The following is a 15,460-nucleotide window of genomic DNA, read 5'->3' as shown; positions in this document are numbered from 1 at the left end:
GCGGGGTCCGGGGAGAGCGGATATAGTGAATGCGGGGTCCGGGGAAAGCGGATATAGTGAATGCGGGGTCCGGGGAGAGCGGATATAGTGAATGCGGGGTCCGGAGAGAGCGGATATAGTGGATGCGGGGTCCGGGGAGAGCGGATATAGTGAATGCGGCGTCTGGGGAGAGCGGATATAGCAAATGCGGGGTCCGGGGAGAGCGGATATAGTGAATGCGGGGTCCGGGGAGAGCGGATATAGTGAATGCGGGGTCCGGGGAGAGCGGATATAGTGAATGCGGGGTCCGGAGAGAGCGGATATAGTGGATGCGGGGTCCGGGGAGAGCGGATATAGTGAATGCGGGGTCCGGGGAGAGCGGATATAGTGAATGCGGGGTCCGGAGAGAGCGGATATAGTGGATGCGGGGTCCGGGGAGAGCGGATATAGTGAATGCGGGTCCGGGGAGAGCGGATATAGTGAATGCGGGGTCCAGGGAGAGCGGATATAGTGAATGCGGGGTCCGGGGAGAGCGGATATAGTGAATGCGGGGTCCGGGGAGAGCGGATATAGTGAATGCGGGGTCCGGGGAGAGCGGATATAGTGAATGCGGGGTCCGGGGAGAGCGGATATAGTGAATGCGGCGTCTGGGGAGAGCGGATATAGTGAATGCAGGGTCCGGGGAGAGCGGATATAGTGAATGCGGGTCCGGGGAGAACGGATATAGTGAATGCGGGGTCTGTGGGGGAGAGCGGATATAGTGAATGCGGGGTCTGTGGGGGAGAGTGGATATAGGACCCTGCATTCACTATATCTGGTCTCACACAGTACTGGTTAAAGCTTGTAGGAGGAGTTTTTCATTCTGCTCTAGGAGGATGCAGAACCCCTGACCTCTGTCTGGACAGTGCTGATTGGCCCTGTGCTGATCACATAGTCTCTAGCTATAACACCAAACTGAGCATGTGCAGAGTGACTCCACATGATATGTCTTATCAGGAGATAAGAGGGGGGTGCTGGAAGAAGGGGAGGATCAGAGAAGACAGGATCAAGCAGCCTTTTTTACACATTGCAGAGGATTAACCCCTTAGGTCCCACATATAACAAGCACGCTTTACTGCATCTACAGACTGATTGTACTGTTGGGGGTTCAGTAACACTGTAAAATTTTGCATTCCTGTGAAATCAGGAGCCCCCCCACGGTCCCCCAAATGCTCCTTAGGTCATGCTTTAAAATATGATTTCAGGCCTGAAGATGACACAAAACCCCCCAAACAGGATATATTTTCTGACAGCAGAGACCCCGGAGGATAAAATAGCGGTGGTTCTAATTTTTTAATGTCACGCGATATTATCGTCAAGGTCTAAGAAACGCCAAGTTTCAGTAAGAAAACACAATAAAGTGAATTTTAGGGCAAACAAACGCAATATTCTACCAAATTTTTAGTAAAATATAAAAGACGAGGCTGCGCCGAGTATAAAGACACCCAACATGCCAAACCTTACATTTGTGTGCGCCGGAGAAATGGCGACAAACGTCCGTCCCCTGTATTTTCTATAGGTGACGCTTCAAAAGTTTGAGTCATACACTTTTTATGGTTCAAATTGCATCCGAACCCTTTTTTGCATCACATGGGTGTTCTCTCATCACATGGGTGTTCTCTCATCACATGGGTGTTCTCTCATCACATGGGTGTTCTCTCATCACATGGGTGTTCTCTCATCACATGGGTGTTCTCTCACCACACGGGTGTCCTTGTATCACACGGGTGTCCTTGTATCACACGGGTGTTCTCGTATCACACGGGTGTCCTCGTATCACACGGGTGTTCTCGTATCACACGGGTGTTCTCTCATCACACGGGTGTTCTCTCATCACACGGGTGTTCTCGTATCACACGGGTGTTCTCGTATCACACGGGTGTTCTCTCATCACACGGGTGTTCTCTCATCACACGGGTGTTCTCTCATCACACGGGTGTTCTCTCATCACACGGGTGTTCTCGTATCACATGGGTGTTCTCTCATCACACGGGTGTTCTCTCATCACACGGGTGTTCTCTCATCACACGGGTGTTCTCGTATCACATGGGTGTTCTCTCATCACACGGGTGTTCTCTCATCTCACGGGTGCTCTCGTATCACATGGGTGTTCTCTCATCACACAGGTGTTCTCTCATCACACGGGTGTTCTCTCATCACACGGGTGTTCTCTCATCACACGGGTGTTCTCGTATCACATGGGTGTTCTCACGTCACACGGGTGCTCTCGTATCACATGGGTGTTCTAGCATCACATTTTGGGATGTCTCGGGGTGTCATTAATTTATCACTGACACCCGCACCAGATCACATGAACGCCCTGTGATTGCAATGCGGTGCAGGAAGCGCGCTGGACTCGCAGCATTTCCCCGCGCCGCATCGGTGTGAACCGGGTCTTAGTGTCGTCTGTGGAGATTTGGGATTCCGTTGTGTCTTGTAATTCCATGGAGTGCGCACAATTGTAAAACATGACATGTTTGGTATCTATTTACCCGACAACTCCGTATTTGTGTTGCGTTGTCGGTTCAAATCCCAACCACGGCACCACCTGCATGGAGTTTGCATGTTCTCCCTGTGCCTGCGTGGGTCTCCTCCGGGTACTCCAGTTTCCTCCCACACGCCAAAGACATGCTGGGACATTAATTGGCTCCTGTCTAAATTGTCCCTAGTACGTGTATGTTAGAATGTGAGTTAGGGACCTTAGATTGTACGCCCCTTGAGGGTTAGGGACCTTAGATTGTACGCCCCTTGAGGGTTAGGGATCTTAGATTGTACGCCCCTTGAGGGTTAGGGATCTTAGATTGTACGCCCCTTGAGGGTTAGGGATCTTGGATTGTACGCCCCTTGAGGGTTAGGGACCTTAGATTGTACGCCCCTTGAGGGTTAGGGACCTTAGATTGTACGCCCCTTGAGGGTTAGGGACCTTAGATTGTACGCCCCTTGAGGGTTAGGGACCTTAGATTGTACGCCCCTTGAGGGTTAGGGACCTTAGATTGTACGCCCCTTGAGGGTTAGGGACCTTAGATTGTACGCCCCTTGAGGGTTAGGGACCTTAGATTGTACGCCCCTTGAGGGTTAGGGATCTTGGATTGTACGCCCCTTGAGGGTTAGGGATCTTGGATTGTACGCCCCTTGAGGGTTAGGGATCTTGGATTGTACGCCCCTTGAGGGTTAGGGATCTTGGATTGTACGCCCCTTGAGGGTTAGGGACCTTAGATTGTACGCCCCTTGAGGGTTAGGGATCTTGGATTGTACGCCCCTTGAGGGTTAGGGATCTTGGATTGTACGCCCCTTGAGGGTTAGGGATCTTGGATTGTACGCCCCTTGAGGGTTAGGGATCTTGGATTGTACACCCCTTGAGGGTTAGGGATCTTGGATTGTACACCCCTTGAGGGTTAGGGACCTTAGATTGTACGCCCCTTGAGGGTTAGGCCCCTTTCACACGGGCGTACCATTTTTTTCATCCGTTTTCATCCATTTACAACCCATTTTTTGCCTGTTTACATCCATCTTCATCCGTTTACATCAGTTTTTGGCCATTTACATCCCATTTTTTTTCTGTTTACATCCATCTTCGTCCTTATACATCCGTTTAAATCTATTTTTTTTTCAATTTACATCTATTTTCTGTCCGTTTACATCTGTTTTGGTCCATTTACATCCCATTATTTGTCTGTTTTACATCCATTTTCCGTCCGTTCCGTGTTTTTTTTTTAAATAGGGTTTTCTTCTGTTCACAAAAATAGATGAAAACGGATGCGGACATTACTGAATGTAAACAAATGATTATCCGTTTACATCTGCAAGTCCAAAGAAATACATGGGGGTCCATTTTCCATCCGTAAATGGAGAGATGAAAAACGAACATACGGAACGCCTGGGTTAGGGACTGATGGGAATGTACAATATATATGTAAAGCGCTGCGTACATTGATGGCGCAATATAAGTACCTGGAATAAAAAACTGTGTTCATTTCATTGTAATCAATATGCGTTTAAAAAATAAATGCGCAAATATCGTGCGACTTAAAAATTGTGACTACCCCAATTTTATTCTCCATGGTCTCTGCTTTTGCAAAATTTTTACATCCATTTTTTGGTCCATTTACATCCATTTTTGTCCGTTTTCATCTGATTACATCTGCTTTTGTCCATTTACATCCATTTTTCATCCTTGAAAATGGACAAAAACGGATGTACAAGGATGAAAAATGGATGTAAATGGACAAAAACGGATGTAATCAGATGAAAACAGATGAAAATGGACAAAAACGGATGCAATCAGATGAAAACAGATGAAAATGGACAAAAACGGATGTACATCTGTTTTCATCTGATTACATTCATTTTTGTCCATTTACATCCATTTTTCATCCTTGTACTTCCATTTTTGTCCATTTATATCCATTTTCATCAGTTTTTGTCCATTTTCATCTGTTTTTTATCTGATTACATCCGTTTTTGTCCATTTACATCCATTATTCATCCTTGTACATCCGTTTTTGTTCATTTACATCCATTTTTCATCCTTGTACATCCGTTTTTGTTCATTTACATCCATTTTTCATCCTTGTACATCTGTTTTTGTCCCTTTACATCCGTTTTCATCGGTTTTTGTCCGTTTCCATCTGTTTTTCATCTGATTACATCTGTTTTTTGTCCATTTACATCCATTTTTCATCCTTGTACATCTGTTTTTTTCCATTTTCATCCGTTTTCGTCAGTTTTTGTCCATTTTCATCTGATTACATCCGTTTTTGTCAATTTACATCCATTTTTCATCCTTGTACGTCTGTTTGTGTCTGGTTTTGTCCATTTTCATCTGTTTTTCATCCTTGTACATCCATTTTTGTCCTTTTTCATCTGTTTACATCCGTTTTTGTCCATTTTCATCCGTTTCTCATCCGATCACATCCGTTTTTGTCCGTGTTTCATCAGTTTTTCATTCAATTACATCTGTTTTTGTCCATTTTCATCCGTTTTACATCTGTTTTTCATCCAATTACATCTATTTTTGCCCATTTACATCCGTTTTTCATCCATTTACATACATTTTTGTCCGTTTTCATCCAGTTACATCCATTTTAGTCAGTTTTTCATCCCTTTTTTATCCAATTCCATCCGTTTTAGTCCGTTTTTCATCCGATTACATCTGTTTTATCCATTTTCATCCGATTACATCCATTTTCATACGTTTTTGTCCGTTTACATACGTTTCGATCACTTTTTTTCCTTTTTCATCCATTTTTCATCTGTTTTGTCCATTTACATCCTTTTTTGTCTGTTTACATCAGTTTTTGTACGTTTTCATCCCTTTTTAATCTGTTTACATCCATTTTTGTCCATTTACATCCATTTTTCATCCTTTTTTGTCCGTTTACATCAGTTTTTGTACATTTTCATCCAATTACATCCATTTTAGTCCATTTGTCATCCCTTTTTCATCTGATTACATCTGTTTTTGTCCATTTTCATCTGTATTTCATCCGATCACATCCGTTTCATATGTTTTTGTCAGTTTACATCAGTTTTCATCATTTTTTTTGTCCATTTTCATCCGGTTTTCATCTGTTTACATCCGTTTTTGTCCATTTACATCAGTATTTCATCCTCTTTTGGTCTGATTACATCCCTTTTTGTCCGTTTTCATTCACTTTTCTTCCATTTTTCATCCGATTTCTTCCTTTAACATCCATTTTTGATCTGGTTACATTTGTTTTAATTTCGTTAATTTTGGGTTTGCAATAATTTCTAGCAAAAAAAATAATTTCTAGCAAATTTTAACGTCTGCAAAAAAAAACAATCACCAAATTCCCGGCTGACGAGTGTCGCACCTCTTTATTTGCCGGTGAAGGATGTGATCCCGGGCAGGTGGGCATGTGTCGGAGATCCAGAGCAAGCCATATGGGTCAGTGTCTGGGGGAGGGGGGTGGGTGTGTGTTGGAGATCCAGAGCAAGACATATGGGTCAGTGTCTGGGGGGGGCGGGGTATGGTCAGTGTCTGGGGGGGGCGGGGTATGGTCAGTGTCTGCCAGCGTGCGACATTTGTGGGAAGCGACAGCTGGACGCCCAGCCTTCAGAGTCATCAGGAACTGCTGCCGCCGGAGCTCGGCTGGTAAATATTCGAGCGCCTAAAATAGCTGCCGGGAAGCCAGAAGCTTCACCTTGTATGTCGGAGGGGAGGGGGGGAGGGGGAGGCACGCCGGGTGCGAGGACGGGTGCGAGGACAGGAACGAATACACACAAGGGAAGGTGGTAGGAAGAGAAGGTATCCAGGACCTGAACCGACAGCGACTCTGCGACTTAGCGGGACGAGAGGGGATTCGGTTGCGTCATCGGTGGAGGAAGAGCGGACGATTGGCCGACATGGTGAAGTGTCTCATCCGCATTAGGACGAAGGTGAACGTTCACCTGCGTATGATCAACCACTGCTACCGAGACGTGAAGATACGCGTGCTCAGCCTGGGGCCGAGGCTGTTGGGTCGAGCTCTGGGGGCCCTGCCTCTGTTCCCAGCTCTGACCGGAGGGGCCCCGTCTAGGACCACCACCGCGCCAAACCCACCGACCTCCGTATTCCGAGAGATGGGGATCACAGGTGAATGTCCAACCACCCGAGAACACCTTCCAGGTCGATGTACCGGGGAGGGTTTACCGAAGGCCAATCGGTCGTTCGACTTTGCTAAGGGAAGCTGCACCCTGCAGAGGGATTCGGCTCCAGAACTTAGGCCGGTCATAGACGGTTAGTTTATCGGCCGATTTTTCATCCGAAAGAATATTCGGTCGATTTTCGCAGTTCCTCCTCAATTCGTTTATCAGTCATGCTGGAAAATTTGTGAAAAACGGCCGATTTTCACAATCATTGGTGGCAACATCAGTTTACAAGACGAACAATGTTTAGTTTTTTGGATGAAAAATCGGCCGATAAACGAACCGTCTATGGCCTGCATTAGGCCGGCCATACACTGGTAGATTTTTATTTCAAGAATATTTGTTTTATTTTCTAATTGTTAGTGGGGGGGGGGGGGAGGGGGGGGAGAATCGATGTTCGTTTTTGACAGCAGCAACAGGAAAATTCGAAGGGGCAGGAAGGAAAACTTTTCTTGCTCAAACGAATTTTCGGCTGGCGGATGTGGCGATCGTCCAGAAATGACATTCGTTTTAAACACGAATGGTGAAAGCAAAAGACAGTTTTCGAACAACGTTCGTTCTTTCATCGAATGTTCAAAGAATTTTGGTCCGACTTTTCATATGAATATTCTCGTCCTAAAAGTCTACCCGTGTATGGACGGCTTTAAGCTTTTAAGATTTTCATTCGAGAATACTCATGTGGTTCGTTCGTCCGTTCACCGAATATACAAATTATTTTCGGACGAATATTCTCGTCTGAAAACCTACACGTGGCTGGCTTTGCGGACATGGATTGGACCCCCGCTAACGATTAGATTTTCGTTTCAAGAATATTCGTTTGATTTTCTAATCGTTAGTGGGGGGTCGAATCGATGTTCGTTTTTGACAGCAGCAAATTCGAAGGGGCGGGATGGAAAACTTTGATCGCTCAAATGAATTTTCGGCCGGCGGATGGCCAGCTTTAAGAAAATCTTAAAGCTGGCCATTTTTTTTTAAGATGAGAATATTCGTATGAAACAAAAGTCGTCCGAAAATTCTTTGAACATTCGGTGAACGGCCGAACATCGTCCGAAAATTGTCTTTTGCTTTTAACATTCGGGTCATTTCTGAACGATCAGCACATCCGCCGGCCAAAAAGTCGTTTGATCGAGAAAAGTTTTCCTTCCTGCCCCTTCGAATTTTCCCGTCGCTGTGGTCAAAAATGAACATCGATCTGACCCCCCCACTAACGATTAGAAAGTCAAACGAATATTCTTGAAACTAAAAATTCTCGAACCAAAATCTTGAAAACTTAAAGCTGCCTATAGACGGGTAGATTTTTAGGATGAGTATATTCGTAGGAAAATAAAAGTCGTCCAAAAATTCTTTGAAAATCTGGTGACTGGATGAACGTCATCCGAAACTTGTCTTTTGCTTTTAGCATTCGACTTTAAAATGAATGCAATTTCTGAACGATCGACACATCCACCGGCTAAAAATTTGTTTGAGAAAAGTTTTCCTTCCTGCCCCTTCGAATTTTCCCGTCGCTGCAGTCGAAAATTAAAATCAATCTGACTCCCCCCCCACTAACATCGTCCAAAAATTGTCTTTTGCTTTTAATATTCGACTTTACAATGAATGTCATTTCTGAACGATCGCCGCATACACCGGCCGAAAATTTGTTTGATCGAGAAAAGTTTTCCTTCCTGCTACTTTGAATTTTCCCGTCGCTGCGGTCGAAAATGAACATCGAACTGACCTCCTGCTAACGATTAGAAAATCAAATGAATATTCTTGAAATTAAAATTCTTGAAACTAAAATCTATACGTATATGGCCAGCTTAAATCGTATAGATTTTAGTTTCAAGAATATTCGTTTGATTTTCTAATCGTTAGCGGGAGGTCAGTTCGATGTTCATTTTCGACCGCAGCGACGGGAAAATTCGAAGTGGCAGGAAGGAAAACTTTTCTCAAACAAATTTTAAAGTCGCATGTTAAAAGCAAAAGACAATTTTCGGACGACGTTCGTCCATTCACTGAATTTTCAAACGAATATTCTCGTCCTAAAAATCTACCCTTGTATGGCCGGCTTTAAGCTTTTAAGATTTGCGTTGGAGAATTTTTGTTTCAAGAATATTTGTTTGATTTTCTAATTGTTAGTGGGGGAGGGGGTCAGATCGATTTTCGATTTTCATTTTAAACACGAATGCTAAAAGCAAAAGACAATTTTCGAACGACGTTCGTCCGTTCACCGAATGTTCAAAGAATTTTTCGTACGACTTTTCTTACGAACATTCGGTGAACGGACGAACGTCGTTCGAAAATTGTCTTTTGCTTTTAGCATTCGTGTTTAAAATGAATGTCATTTCTGAACGATCGCCACATCCACCGGCTAAAAATTAGTTTGATTGCTTGTCCTTTTGAATTTGCGGTTGGAAATCTACATCGATCTGACCCCCTCCCCCACTAACAATTAGAAAATCAAACAAATATTCTTGAAACAAAAATTCTCGAACGCAAATCTTAAAAGCTTAAAGCCGGCCATACAAGGGTAGATTTTTAGGACGAGAATATTCGTTTGAAAATTCAGTGAATGGACGAACGTCGTCCGAAAATTGTCTTTTGCTTTTAACATGCGACTTTAAAATTTGTTTGAGAAAAGTTTTCCTTCCTGCCACTTCGAATTTTCCCGTCGCTGCGGTCGAAAATGAACATCGAACTGACCTCCCGCTAACGATTAGAAAATCAAACGAATATTCTTGAAACTAAAATCTATACGATTTAAGCTGGCCATATACGTATAGATTTTAGTTTCAAGAATTTTAATTTCAAGAATATTCGTTTGATTTTCTAATCGTTAGCAGGAGGTCAGTTCGATGTTCATTTTCGACCGCAGCGACGGGAAAATTCAAAGTGGCAGGAAGGAAAACTTTTCTCGATCAAACAAATTTTCGGCCGGTGTATGCGGTGATCGTTCAGAAATGACATTCATTGTAAAGTCGAATATTAAAAGCAAAAGACAATTTTTGGACGATGTTAGTGGGGGGGGAGTCAGATCGATTTTAATTTTCGACTGCAGCGACGGGAAAATTCGAAGGGGCAGGAAGGAAAACTTTTCTGAAACAAATTTTTAGCCGGTGGATGTGTCGATCGTTCAGAAATTGCATTCATTTTAAAGTCGAATGTTAAAAGCAAAAGACAAGTTTCGGATGACGTTCATCCAGTCACCAAATTTTCAAAGAATTTTTCGTACGACTTTTCTTACGAATATTATCATCCGAAAATCTGCTCGTGTATGGGCAGCCTTACCCCGGGTTCACACCTGAGTGTTTTCCATAAACGCACTACAGTCATGATTTCCTATGGGACACGTTCACATCTCTGCGTTTTCACTTGCTGCGTTTTTTGGAAAGGGTCGCAAAAAATTGCGTTTTCGGTTCTATAGACTTCAATGGAAACACTGCAGAAAAGCATGGAGTGCGTTTTTGATGCATTTTGCGTTTAAAATCTGCCTAGCAACAAGAAAAAAAAACAAAAAAACAAAAACCCAAAACGCATCAAAAACGCAATGCAGAAACGGCTCAAACGCAACCTGCGTAGGTGTGAACCTGACTAATGCAGGCCATAGACGGGTCATAAATCGGACGATTTTCGCACCATTAGTGGGTTAATTGGTCGGCCGGTTTTCGGGGTTTTTGCACATATTTTTTATCGGTAAAGTTGGAAAAAAATCGGCCGACTTTGCCGATAAAAAAATCTGTGCATGAGCCGTGACCTGCAAGAAGAAGAAAAATTCCAGTCCGCTATTATATTTTACATGAAAGTCTTGCGGTTGTAACAATGTATCCATTTGTATCCAAATAAAAACATCTGTATCCGAAATGGATACAAATGGATACATTGTTGCAACCGCAAGACTTTCATGTCAAATATAATAGCGGAGCTCTCTGCAGGGACAGAAGTCATTAAATGCCGGCCGCAGACGGGACGAAAATCGGCCGATTTTTTTTTACCGTTGGTGGTAACGTCGGCCTATTGAACGACCGATTTTTGTTTTTTATAAAAAAACAGCCGGTTTTCGACCCGTCTATGGCCTGCATTAGATGATGGAAGTCAGCGGAGCTTCATTTCAGTCGCTGAGTTTTGGGGCGAATTTTTAAAGTGCAAATTCCCGTGCAAAGTGAACAGCCTATTCGCCTTCAGTAGCCCCCCCCCCCCATCCCCCCGGTGTGTACTCACATTCAGTATTCTAGCCAATCAGAAGTCTTCTCTCACTGATCTACCCGGAGTAACCAAAATCTGGTTGGTTGCTGTACTTGCACACCGCTATCTTGTCCAATGCAGATGTAGAAATGGAAAAATTGATGTAATTTCTGATTCGTTCTTAATTTTGTAGCGTCAGATTTGTGATGTTAGAATGCTTCATTTTCTGGAATTCATATATTCGTTATTTTCAAATTGATTCGAAGTTCACATTTTGGAAGCCGTTCTATTTTATTCTATTCTAATCTATTCATTTTTTTCTAATCTTTACTGTTCTATTCTACTTTTTCTGTTCTATTTTAGTCTATTTTCTCCTCTATTCTGTTTTATTGTATTGTATTCTAATCTATTCTATTTCTTTATTTTCTATTTTATTCACTTTGATTCTGTTTTATTCTATTCATGTATTTTCTATTCTTTTTTGTGTTCTTTTCTGTTCTGTTTTATTCTTTTCCTTTTTTTTCTCTTCTATTCCTTAATTTTCTATTTTATTTCTTCCTATTCTATTCTGATTTATTCTATTCAGTTCTGATCTATCATATTCCTTTATTTTCTATTCTATTTGATTCTGTTTTATTCTATTATTTTCTATTTTTTATTGTATTCTATTTTTTCTATTCTGTTTTATTCTATTCCTTTAATTTCTATTCTTTTCGTTTTATGTTATTCTATTGTGTTCAATTCCAATCTATTCTATTCCTTTATTTTCAATTTTATTCAATTTTGTTTTATTCTATTCTTGTATTTTCTATTGTATTCCTTTCTTTTCTATTCTGTTTTATTCTATCATTTTCTATTCCTTATTTTTCTCTTTTATTCCTTTCTTTTCTATTGTTTTATTCTATTCAATTCTAATCTATCCTATTCGTTTATTTTCTATTCTATTTGATTCTGTTTTATTCTATTATTTTCTATTATATTCATTTTTTATTGCATTCTATTCTTTTCTATTCTGTTTTATTCTATCATTTTCTATTCTAATCTTTTATTTTCTATTGCATTCTTTTTTATTGTGTTATATTATTTTCTATTGTTTTATTCTGTTTCTTTATTTTCTATTCTATTCCTTAATTTTCTATTTTATTCCTTTATATTCTATTTGAGTCTATTCAATTCTAATCTATCATATTCCTTAATTTTCTATTCTATTTGATTATGTTTTCTTCAATTATTTTCTATTCACTTTTTTATTGTATTCTATTCTTTTCTATTCTGTTTCATTATTCTCCATTCTATTCTTTCTTATTGTTTTCTGTTTCTTTCTTTTCTGTTGTATTCTATTCCTTTATTTTCTAATCTATTCTGTTTTATCCTATTCTATTCTTTTCTATTGTATTCTTTTTTTAATCTATTCTGTTTTATTCTATTCAATTCTAATATATTCTATTGCTTTTTTTCTATTCTATTTGATTCTGTTTTATTCAATTATTTTCTATTCTTTTTGTATTGTATTCTATTCTTTTCCTTTATTTTCTATTCTGTTTTATTCTATTCTTTAATTTTTGTATTTTTTTGTATTCTCTTCTGTTTTACTGTATTATTTTCCTTTGTTTTGTTTTATTCTATTCCTTAATTTTCTATTTTATTCCTTTCTATTCTATTTTATCTATCCTATTTCTTTATTTTCTATTCTATTTGATTCTGTTTTATTCAATAATTTTCCAGTCATTTTTTATTGTATTCTTTTCTGTTTTATTATTTTCCTTTATTTTCTATTCTGTGTTATTCAATTCTTTAATTTTCTATTCTGTGCTTTTTTGTATTGTATTCTTGTCCTTTCATTTCTGTTTTATTCTATCCCTTTATTTTCTATTCTATTCCCTAATTTTCTATTTTATTCCTTTCTATTTTATTCTATTCATTTCTAATCTATTCTATTCCTTTATTTTCTATTCTATTTGATTGTTTTATTCAATTTTTTTCTATTCATTTTTTTTATTCTATCCCTGTATATTCTTTAATTTTCTATTCTATTCTTTTTGTATTGTATTCTATTCCTTTCTTTTCTGTTTTATTCTATTCTATAAAGCAGCCTAAGTAGGAATTATCATTCTATTTTACTTATATTCCATTCTGTATTTATTGCAATCTGCTTCCATTTTTAAGTTCACATTCAGATCATTTGTTTCGATATAATTTATTTTGGATTAGTTGAAATTCCTTAGTACTGTGATTGGGATATTTGTATCCATATAAGGAACATTTTGTCAGATATTCGATAAGTGAACGATCATTGCGTGTTTCACCGTCTGTGATGGTCCCGTGTCTCCCCGTCTGTGTGTGTTGGTCCCGTGTCTCCCCGTCTGTGTGTGTTGGTCCCGTGTCTCACCGTCTGTCTGTGTTGGTCCCGTGTCTCCCCGTCTGTGTGTGTTGGTCCCGTGTCTCGCCGTCTGTGTGTGTTGGTCCCGTGTCTCCCCGTCTGTGTGTGTTGGTCCCGTGTCTCCCCGTCTGTGTGTGTTGGTCCCCTGTCTCCCCGTCTGTGTGTGTTGGTCCCGTGTCTCCCCGTCTGTCTGTGTTGGTCCCGTGTCTCCCCGTCTGTCTGTGTTGGTCCCGTGTCTCGCCGTCTGTCTGTGTTGGTCCCGTGTCTCGCTGTCTGTCTGTGTTGGTCACGTGTCTCACCGTCTGTGTTGGTCCCGTGTCTCTCCGTCTGTCTGTGTTGGTCCCGTGTCTCGCCGTCTGTCTGTGTTGGTCACGTGTCTCGCCGTCTGTCTGTGTTGGTCACGTGTCTCACCGTCTGTGTTGGTCACGTGTCTCGCCGTCTGTGTGTATTGGTCACGTGTCTCGCCGTCTGTGTGTGTTGGTCACGTGTCTCACCATCTGTGTGTGTTGGTCCCGTGTTTGCTGTCCCTGTAACCCCTCCTCTCCTCTCCTGCCCCCCCCAGGTCTGGAGTCTCTCCGTGACAGCGCCCACTCCACCCCGGTGCGTTCCTCGGACCACCTCGACATTCTGACCCCCCGAGGCTCTCGTGAGACGGTGTTCAGCGACGAGGCGTACACTCCATGCTGCAGCATCCTCCCCACCCCCGTCTGCGAGTCCAACCTGGAGCTGTCCATCGGTCAGCAAGTGAACGGGACCACGTGTGCCACCAAGGAGGAGGAGAGCGACCCGGCCGCTCCCGCCATTCCCGATCTGGAGACTCCTCCCCCAGCGCTGCCGGGGCCAGAGGGATCAGTCCAGAGGGAGCCGGAGCCAGAGCAGGAAAACACATTTCTCCAGAGTGTCCTCCGGCTGCTGGCCGTCACCTTGTGTCTCCTGCTGGCCTTGCTGCTGCTGCTGGTGGTCTTGGCCGAGTCTGACCTGGAGTTAGCCTTTCTGAGGGACATCCGGCTGACCCCCGAGTTCCAGCAGTTCCATTATCAGTACTTCTGCCCCCTGCGGAGATGGGTGTCCTGCAAACTACACCCCATCACCCGCCTGATTGACTCGTGATCGCATAGGGCGACCCCAAGTGTACGTGAGGAGCAGGGGCGGACTGACCATTTGGAAACTCGGGCACTGCCCAAGGTCAGTAGGGGGCCCCATGAGATGCCCCTGGTACCTTTTTCATAGGCTTTTTTGAGTTTGGGCAAGGACACAGGGGCCCTATGATCCCCTATTGCCCGGGGGCCCCATGAGTTGTCAGTCCGCCCCTGGTGAGGAGTGATGTCTTCCAGTGTCCTCCCCTTCTCACCCTCATCTTGTCTGTCCTTCCCTTTGCTGAGGGTTCCGTGGGTGTGCATGGGCGTGTGAGGGTGCCACAGAGGTGCAGGGTGCCTCTGATACGTTGCATGGGGGGGGGGGGGTCCCGTCTGTATCACCCGCCATCAGTCCCACCAGCCTGCTCAGCTCCAGGAAACAAACAGCCGCTGATCCTCTCCTGGTGCCGCCGCATGTGGCCACAGAGGCTCCACGCGGCGCCACCGACGGCACATCAGCCACTGAATGCATTGGAGATCCCGACTGTCTCGGTCTTCTGCCGTCTATACAACGCACTCAGTCTTAGCAAAGGGTTCAAATCAAACCAGCTGCATTGATACCCAGATGTAGGGGAAGTTGCACTTTGCAAGGGAATTATCCCTAGGATTTGGTGACGTTTCACTTTGCAAAAAATACCCAATCACATGCAAGGAAAATAAAACAAACTGCACTTTTTTTGCATATTTAATGGGTTCATGTAATGCTCTTTCCAAAAACTGGCTGACATTTTGGAAAATTAAAGGCAGAATCCAATATTTTGTGCTTTAGACATTACAATACTGATGGAGGATTCATTAGACGAGACGTGGACAGGAAAGCATTGTGGTAGCTGCCTGTCAATCAGAGGAGATTAGCTTTGCTGCAATGGCCAGCTCTAGGGCCCCTTCACATGGGCGCCTTCCGTTCCGACCAGCAGGGGTGGATGACGGGTCTGTGTCCGCTCAGTCTCTGCAGAACGGACACGGACAGAGCCCGCTCTGCTCTATGGATGGCAGTAGAGCTGATGGATGACGGGTCCGTGTCCGCTCAGTTTCTGCAGAACAGACATGGACAGAGCCCGCTCTGCTCTATGGATGGCTGGCTGTAAACGGACTCACACCCAGCTTCCTCCAATCA

General features: G+C 42.9%; 1 protein-coding gene across 1 annotated transcript; it reads left to right on the top strand.

The window, feature by feature from the left end:
• Positions 1-6,224: 6,224 nt before the first annotated feature.
• Positions 6,225-15,099, top strand: LOC149431452 (FERM domain-containing protein 5-like). The gene is made up of 2 exons (XM_089665594.1): positions 6,225-6,613; positions 13,770-15,099. The coding sequence occupies exons 1-2, from the start codon at positions 6,385-6,387 to the stop codon at positions 14,315-14,317; spliced, it is 777 nt and encodes a 258-aa protein (XP_089521720.1). The 5' UTR covers positions 6,225-6,384; the 3' UTR covers positions 14,318-15,099.
• Positions 15,100-15,460: the final 361 nt, after the last annotated feature.

This window comes from Staurois parvus, unplaced genomic scaffold (genome assembly GCF_062004578.1).
Source record: "Staurois parvus isolate SC_StPar_1 unplaced genomic scaffold, SC_StPar_1.0 ptg002257l, whole genome shotgun sequence".
Taxonomy (NCBI): Eukaryota; Metazoa; Chordata; class Amphibia; order Anura; family Ranidae; genus Staurois; species Staurois parvus.
This window is presented reverse-complemented; position numbering and strand designations above follow the sequence as displayed.